Source organism: Trachymyrmex cornetzi, unplaced genomic scaffold (assembly GCF_001594075.2).
Source record: "Trachymyrmex cornetzi isolate Tcor2-1 unplaced genomic scaffold, Tcor1.1 scaffold105, whole genome shotgun sequence".
NCBI lineage: Eukaryota > Metazoa > Arthropoda > Insecta > Hymenoptera > Formicidae > Trachymyrmex > Trachymyrmex cornetzi.
The window spans coordinates 57,602-65,888 of record NW_017295598.1 but is presented as its reverse complement, the minus strand read 5'-3'; the positions used below and the strand labels follow the sequence as shown (position 1 = coordinate 65,888).

Genomic DNA, 8,287 nt, shown 5'->3' with positions numbered 1-8,287 from the left:
TTTGTGTAATTATCGTATTGAATTCGTCGCAGGGTTGAAAGCGGTAGGATTATAGTTGAGTAAGAATGAGAATAAGAATGTAAGTTTAAATGTTTTATTCTGTTTGTGAATTTGATAGAGATTGATCAAGGTTTCATAAAGATGGTATCTTACGGGGATGCAATATGGGTCGTTGGGGGATTAAAGATTTCGGATGCGAGTATTAAGACATGTGGGTTAGGCTTAAGGTATGCAAAAGGTGGTTTATAAACTGTTCGTAAGGAAAGTCTGTTAAATAGGGAGTTAGAAGATGGTCAGGAAATGGAGGATTGATTTCTAGGATCTTGATTGGTTGATATTCTTTTAGGTGATCGCGACAGTAAGAGAAATACTGGGTTGTGATTGGTGAAAATGTTCACATTTCGTTAGGTCTAGAGGAATTGCGAAGATTGGTCAGGTTTGTATGCGTAATGGCCAATGAGGTTGCAGCTTGAAAATGCGGCTATGCGTGAGCATATGCTAATGAGTTCAAGTACGCGCCAAGAAAAAGATGGTTTTAAATACGCACGATACGCACTTAAGTAAAGGTTAAAGGTCGCGTAGTGTTTATGGTGTTACAGTGAATTTTATATATATTAATAAAAAAAAATTTGTAACGGTATTTGTCGCGGGACGTGACAGTGAGCTTCTGAAATCGTTCAACCATAGCGTGCAAATTTCGCGCCATGTTGTATTCTTAAATTCAATTTAATTGACGAGGAGTAATTTCAATTGCAAATTTGATAAAGCATCATTATAAAGTGTATTTTTGAGATACACATTTTAAATAATAAACATTTTTATGTAGAAATGAATTTTTAGTGTAAAAATGAAAATAAGAACAATTTCTAATGACCTTGATCGTGACAAATGTTATCCAGGTCTTCCTTCATCCGAGGTCTCGGACTGATTTCTAGCATCGTGGACACAAGGCTTAAGACAATCTTGAAATATGATCGGACTATGAATACCGTCCAATAGTCGGTTTTTATTTTAAGACCGTCTTAAGTCGTAATGTCTTAAGTCGCTAACGCGGCCTTCTGATTGGTTCATAACATCTTAAGACTGTATTTAAGACTGCTTAAGTCCGGATCTACAATAGGGTTTTGAGCCTTAAGCCATAAGAAATGGGCGAATCACAGTCGCTTATTCTTCTTGAATTCAATTTTGTTCGCGCATCGCATGTTTCAACATGCTTTAACATACTTCTATCCCGATAAAAATAAAAATCGGAATAAATCGGATGTAACGGGAGAATAACGGAAGTATAAACAAAACTTCTAGAAGGCGAAAATTGGAATAATGAAATATAAAAGACGCATTTATGCTATGGACCTGCGCACAATAGAGGAACAAGAATTAGATATTAAGATTTCAACCTATTAGAAACCGTGTATTCCGATGTAATCAGTTTCTGATAGGTTAAAATCTTAATATCTAATTCCTGTTCCTCTATTGTGCTCAGGTCCTAAAAGCGCGTTCTGAATACGGGCCCTATTGCAGATCCGGAGTAAATATAAGATCAGACTAAATACCGGCCTATGTGAATGCATCTTCATTAAGGTGCATTTACATGCAAGCGTCAAGCAGCGGAAGCAACAACCAATCAACGAGGCAATTTTTACAGTGGTGTAAAAAATATTTTTTTACACCATTGCCCGTATCGTCCAGCTGATTGGTTGCTGCGTCCGTTGCTTAAAGCTGGAAACACAATAGACACAGGCAATAGGCACAGGCAATAGGGAATAACGAGCCGTCCAATCAGAGCTTTGGGGTATAAGTTTGATATTATATCCCAGAGCTCTGATTGGATCGCTCGTTAATGGTCGCGTTCAGCAGACTCAACTGTTGCGGAGCGGATCCGTGAGCGCTCGCTGCTATTGGTATATTCTTCTAGATCATCCAATAGCAGTGAGCGCTCACGGATCCGCTCTGCAACAGTTGAGTCTGCTGAACGCGACCATTCCCTGTTGCCTGTGCCTATTGCCTGTGTCTATTGTGTTTCCAGCTTAACGCTGACGCTTGCATGTGAATGCACCTTTATTACTCCGTGGGGGTTCCTTTCCAGCTTCAGCAGCATAAATATACCTAACCTAAAAGATTCACTTCAGTAGTTCATTGTTTATTTACGGTGTTGTATAAATATGAAGTGTTTGTAAAGTTTGCAGTGTATACAGTGAAGAGTTATTTCAATTTCATGAGATGTCGGAAAAAACGAAAAACATGAGCCACGTCAAACATATTCCCAAAGATGCTCAAGTCATCATGTCAATTATGAAGGACATGGGAATAACAGATTATGAACCCAAGGTGATCAATCAACTATTGGAATTTACATATCGTAAGTTTTTTTTTTCTTTCCTTTGTAATAACTTAATTTTGATAATTTTTAATTGATATTTTTTAACTATTTTACCATTTTAATTCTTAAAATTTATTTAATTAATGGAATTTTCGTACAGGATATGTCACATGTATATTGGACGATAGCAAAGTATATGCCAATCATGCTAAAAAGAAGTTCATTGACCTGGATGACGTCAGACTGGCAGTCAAGATGCAGCTAGAGCGTTCGTTCACAAATCCACCGCCCAGAGATGTTCTATTGGATGTGGCACGAACCAAGAATAATATTCCGCTGCCTTTTGTTAAACCAAATAATGGCCTTAGATTACCACCAGATCGATATTGCTTAAATGCACCGAATTATAGACTTAAAAATGCAACGAAGAAGGTTGTTCAGAAATCTGGACATTCTTTGGTAGGCAATAATCAATCCGGTGGACAGCCAAGATCGAAAATAGAGGGAAATAAGACTAATGTGTCGATTGTTAAAAGACCTGGCACACTTGCTACTGTTGCAAGAACACAAACTATTTCTATACCGAAACCTGTTTTGAAATTTTCCACAGGTAACTGTTTCTTGATATTCATAATTATGTTAACTTCTTACTAATACATGTAATTATGTTATTATATTATTTTAATATAAAATATCATGTCCTTTTTCTATTTCCAATGTCAGCTTCGTTCCACCTATTGCAGTCCCATTACTCCACACCATTCCGTATTTCCTTTAAAACTCCAGCAAGTAAGATTTTAATATAAAAAAATACTGAAACAGATGCAATTGGTATTACTAGAATTTGTATAATATTTACCCAAAATTAAAAGAATTTAATAACATTTAAAAAAGTTACATATTTAAAATTCCTGTTTATTCAGTACTATTTCAAATCAGATTGTGACATCAGGAATGAGAAAATACAAAAATTCAAATATAAAATTATATTTGAACAGAAATATTCTTTTAATACATTAATACACGCAACATTTCCAATCAATAGAATAGAATAGATTTGTGGAATGTACCAAAATTTATCTTCTTATTTGAGAAGAAATTAAATTATATTTATTTCTGTATATTTTATTAATTTGATAGTTTGTCACAGTAAAAAGAACTCATTTCATTTTGATTGAATATGCATAATTAATTTCTAGATGTATGGTTATTTATTAATTAACGAAATAAAAGAAGAGTTTTAGTATATTTTTTAAGTTCTATTGATTGTGTTTTCTGACATCACAATCGTAGATAATAGTAGTCAACAATAGTGAGTCAACAAAGAAGTTTTAAAATTAAATATAGCTGAAAAATTTTTAATTAAATCTTATAATATCTATGTTAATACGAATATTTTTGTAGCGGCAACAAGTACTACAACGGTAAAAACACAAGTAACGAAACCGAAGATACAGATTACTTCCAATCAAACTTTGCCGACCGTGAAAATGGAAACCGACGAATCATTGAAAAGAAAACGAGAGGAAGAGGATTACGATATGCCATAATTTTAAGTTCTGAATGTGCTATTCTGTTTAATTATTAATATTTTCTAACATTCTGTAATAATTCTATAATCTGTTTTTTGTTAAAATAATACAAAAAGAATATACAAAGTCTAATAAAATATAAGATTATATAAAACACACGCATTTATTATTTGAAACTATTTTACATGGTCATTATTTGAAATTATATTTTATTTATTCCTCATCTTCATGCTCATCTTCTTCATTTTCATCTTCATTCTCATCTTCTGTGTAACCTTCCAATTTTGATATGTATATATCTTCGTTTTCTTCTTCGACCTCATATTCACGAATAGTAACCGCAGGTTCGACCTTTTCCTCTTCATCAACTACAGTTTCTTCATCTTTAATTTCCTCTTCTTCCTTTTTTGCTTCCTCTTCTGCTTTTTCTATTTCTTCTGCTTCTCCTTTTGCTTCTTTTTTTTGTCTTTCTTTTTCTTCATCTTTCTCTGTAACTATCTTTTCTACTTCTTCCATACGCACATCTGGTATTGCTTCCTCGATCAAATCAGGTTCTTTCGTAATTAGCGGTTCAAGTATCTCCTCCACTTCCGGCTCAATAGTTGGTACTTCGACGGACGGTACTTTAAGTATTAAACTAGGTTTTTTTGGTACGTCTTCCTCTCTACCGCATTTTTTTCGGTGCATCGGCAAGAAGAGCTTGAACTCTTCTGGCATTTCGTCCTCTGAATAAAGCCTTAAAAATTACTTTTACTTAACATTTAATTTGAAACTATTTTGTTAAAAAAAACTATCATTAAGAGAGACACTGTAAGTTTATTTAATATATTTAATAAATTATTTTAATGACTTATCATAATATCAAGAAATTAATGAAATTTCTGATATCTATTAATAAGGCTTACATTAAATAAATAAAATGACATATTTTATCGATGATAACACAAAATTTAAAAAATTAATTAGAGAATTAATTGATACATGTATTAAATCCTTGCCTATCAGCGAAATAAACTCGTCTGATTCTGCAGTTTGCATGAATTTGCATTCTAGTGGTTTCAATGTAATTTGTACCATAAGCTCGTTGCGTAAAATCAGACAAATTGAATTGAATCTGATTCCATCCACCTGAAAGTCCGATGGGCATGGATGTGGAAAACGGGCGAATGCGTGTCATACTCTGAAAATTGCTCACACGGAATCTCCTATGCATATTCTTGTCGTCCAATATCTATTTAACAATTAATTAATTAATTTTTTGAGATTGCAATGTGCCGCAAATCTACAAAAAAGTGAGATATATATTATGTAAAAAGGAACTCGAAAAGAAAAAGAAATAGAAAGTTTTATTCAAGAAGAAAAATTATATAAAAGGTTTGTTTAAATAACAAAAATTAGAAATTTTATTTAATAGAAGATGCATCATCTTTTATTTATGAAAGAAAATAAAATTTTTTATTTATTAATATGAACAACAAGTATCTATATATCTAAGGAAATGAATACAAAAAGTCTTGTTTAAAGAAACTTAGAAGCCTTATTTTTTAAGTACATATTCAAATGGACTTTACTGTTATCTCAAACGTGAAATACTTCTTCATGTTCTTGATAATGATGATAAGAAAGGGTAACTTAATACCCAGCTCCTTCTTTGGATACGCTGGACAGTAAATATAAGTTGTAGCCACATTGGTCCCGGCTATTTCCAATGCCAATGACTTTATCTCTTCATCTGTAATTCTTCGTATATATCCGTTTTTTACCTGAATAAATGTGAATAGTGCAATACAATAAATTTAGACATACATGTACTTTTTCAATTTTATATATATATATATACGTTCTTCTTGTTATTAGAAATATAAAAATATTAATTTTTTAAATTAAATTTGCAAGTAGACTTTTTGGAAATTGTAAGATTTTAAACTATGAATCTTGATATTCTTTTAATGTGATAAAAACTAACGTGCATGTCCCATAACTCCAGAGGGGACGACCCGCAACTATACAAAATGGATAAAAATCCGCCTTGATAAGTATTTCGAAACATTTATTTATAAAGATATTTGCTTAGCTGTTTACAGTTTGACAAATATCAAATTAGATTCTTTCCTTTGTTTCTCGAGTTTCCACATTAACTGCCAACGTCTTGTCTCTTTGGGACAAAATTATATAATTAAAAACGCATTTAAAATAATTTAAACGCATTTAAGTAATGAAAAGTTTTGGGGTTGTTGAGAATTGTGAGTTTGAATATAGCCCAAAAATGCCAAATTTCAAAAGAGTAATATAATCTTCAGTAAAGAAGAAATTAATGTTGCAGGGCTCATAATCAGAGCTTGAAAGTTAATTTTAAATTAATACTAACTGTTTGTTCATTATTGATGAACTTCAAATAAAAAGGGTAAAGATCTAGATCAGGAAACCTCCCCCCCCCAATGACCTTGACCTTGACATATGTCGTCAAGGTCATGACCCTGAGTGACCTTCAACAAGTTTTAGCCGTCGCTCGTTATTCGGTAAAAAGTTATGAACAAAAAAAGTTCAGCTATATAACACGAGAATTCCCTGCTTTAAAATATGTTTGATAGTCGTGCACTATAGGGAACGTCTTCCAATGACCTTGACCTTGACATATGATGTCAAGGTCATGACCCTGAGTGACCTTCAACAAGTTTTAGTATTTAAATTTTAAAATAAAGAGTACTCACTGTACATCTGAATTAAGAATTTTAATCAATATTTACATTATCTAGTGGATATATTGCACTCATGATATCAAAATCCCCCCTCCCCCCTTTTTCAGGGACGCACGACTTTCCAGGGGTGAGAGTCGTGCGGCCCTGAAGCACGGGGAGGGGGAGGGGTGAGAGTCGTGCGCCCCTGAAGCAGGGGGTTGAGAGTCGAAGGTGAGAGTTGTGCGCCCCTTTGTAGGAGGGGAGTGGGGGTGAGAGTCAAAGATGAAAGCCACCTAAAACTCGTTGGAGGTCTTTCAGGGTCATGACCTTGATAATACATGTCAAGGTCAAGGTCATTGTGGGTAGGTCCCCTGATCTAGATATTTACCTTTCGATTGAATTGATATATTGCTATGAGGCCCCTATGGCTAAAAATTTCATATATATAAATCTTGTCGTCCTAAAGTCTCCACAGGCACGACTCACTACAATGAACGATTTGATCTCTACGAGGCGTTTCGTTTTTCAAAACGGGTTAAAGTTATAAGAATAATGTTGGCTTAATTATTTCCTACAAATCGGAGATCTTATTGGCGATCTCTAAGGCGATATCCCCTCATCTCTTATAAATCGAGGTGCTTTATATATTGTGAGTTTCTTTATAACTTTTTTTTATTAATTATGCAGTATAGGGACTATAACCCTGCAATGACTTTGAGCTTGATATATATTGTCAAGATCATGACCCCGAGTGACCTTGGATAAATTTTAGCCATCGCTCGTTGTTCCTTAAAAAGTTATTAACAAAAAAAGTCTATCAATAAAACTTAACTTTTGGATATGACTGCGCTTCAATGAAACAAATTCCTTGCTTTAACAGCGCAAAATATTTTCTTATATAATTACTTATAAAATTTTGTAAATATAAGTTTGCTTCGCTGATTTCGACAATAATAATTCCTTCTCCGCCAATTTGACTGGTTGTTTGTTAAACATTGATTCAAGAGCTGAGAAGCCAGATTATTGTAATTAAATGTTTATTAAAGTAGAGAATTTTTAAATAAGTATACAAGTTTTTTGTTTCAAAAATACAAATATTTTACTTCAAAAACACAAATTTTCTGCTTTATAAACAATTGACATTGTTCCCCATTTATGTAGTTTTACGAAATTATTAAATTACATGAATTACCTCTCTGCAAAAGTTAATTCGGTATCAGACACAGTGAGTCACTTTTTTAGTTATTAGCTAGTACTAATGAAAATTGTAAAATGATAAAAAAATTTCGTCAGAAGGACTTATTACTGTGTACGAGAGACATCGACTGACAAGTCGTGACAACAACTCGAGCTTTTATAGCTTATCTATAATCGGGAGGTAGGCCTTCGGAAGCCCCTCTATATCCATCTGTAGGTTGAGTCCATGCGTTTGTCTTCTGATGAATATCATCTCCGAAATCAATCTCTTCCTGTAGTGAGGTTCCTCGTCCAATATCGCAACACTGTCCCAGTCAAAATCGTGTCCCTCTTGCAACCGATGTTCCGTTATAACACTGCGAGCAGACGTGTTCCATCGGATGTGGTTCTTATGTTCCGTGATTCTTGACTTTAGTTGTCTACACGTCTGTCCAACATAACTCGCGTCGCAGCTCTTGCACGAAATCTTATAAACAACCTTCGACTTCTTATCACGCGGTAAGGGGTCCTTATGCACCCTAATAAATTCTCGCAATTTATTAACACTATAAAATGACACC

The 8,287-nt window shown here is 33.7% G+C and overlaps 2 protein-coding genes across 2 annotated transcripts; one reads left to right on the top strand and one right to left on the bottom strand.

The window, feature by feature from the left end:
- The first annotated feature begins 2,080 nt into the window (after positions 1–2,080).
- On the top strand, positions 2,081–3,933 carry Taf9 (TBP-associated factor 9). Its single transcript, XM_018504669.1, has 3 exons — positions 2,081–2,359; positions 2,481–2,930; positions 3,725–3,933. Exons 1-3 carry the CDS (start codon positions 2,221–2,223, stop codon positions 3,868–3,870), a joined length of 735 nt encoding a protein of 244 aa, XP_018360171.1. The 5' UTR covers positions 2,081–2,220; the 3' UTR covers positions 3,871–3,933.
- A 132-nt stretch (positions 3,934–4,065) lies between these two features.
- On the bottom strand, positions 4,066–5,992 carry LOC108759299 (cilia- and flagella-associated protein 20). The gene is made up of 4 exons (XM_018504659.1): positions 5,819–5,992; positions 5,424–5,615; positions 4,851–5,083; positions 4,066–4,588 (listed from the first exon to the last, which is right to left on the bottom strand). Exons 1-4 carry the CDS (start codon positions 5,900–5,902, stop codon positions 4,066–4,068), a joined length of 1,032 nt encoding a protein of 343 aa, XP_018360161.1. The 5' UTR covers positions 5,903–5,992.
- Between the last annotated feature and the right edge of the window lie 2,295 nt (positions 5,993–8,287).

Excerpts from the sequence above, each read along its gene's own strand:
- Taf9 (XM_018504669.1), top strand. The coding sequence starts at position 2,221 with ATGTCGGAAAAAACGAAAAACATGAGCCACGTCAAACATATTCCCAAA. Across the intron at positions 2,360-2,480 it reads ACTATTGGAATTTACATATC|GATATGTCACATGTATATTG; the intron begins GTAAGTTTTTTT and ends ATTTTCGTACAG. Across the intron at positions 2,931-3,724 it reads TGTTTTGAAATTTTCCACAG|CGGCAACAAGTACTACAACG; the intron begins GTAACTGTTTCT and ends ATATTTTTGTAG.
- LOC108759299 (XM_018504659.1), bottom strand. The coding sequence starts at position 5,902 with ATGTTTCGAAATACTTATCAAGGCGGATTTTTATCCATTTTGTATAGT. Across the intron at positions 5,084-5,423 it reads ATTTCACGTTTGAGATAACA|ATATTGGACGACAAGAATAT; the intron begins GTAAAGTCCATT and ends ATTGTTAAATAG. Across the intron at positions 4,589-4,850 it reads CGAGTTTATTTCGCTGATAG|GCTTTATTCAGAGGACGAAA; the intron begins GCAAGGATTTAA and ends GTAATTTTTAAG.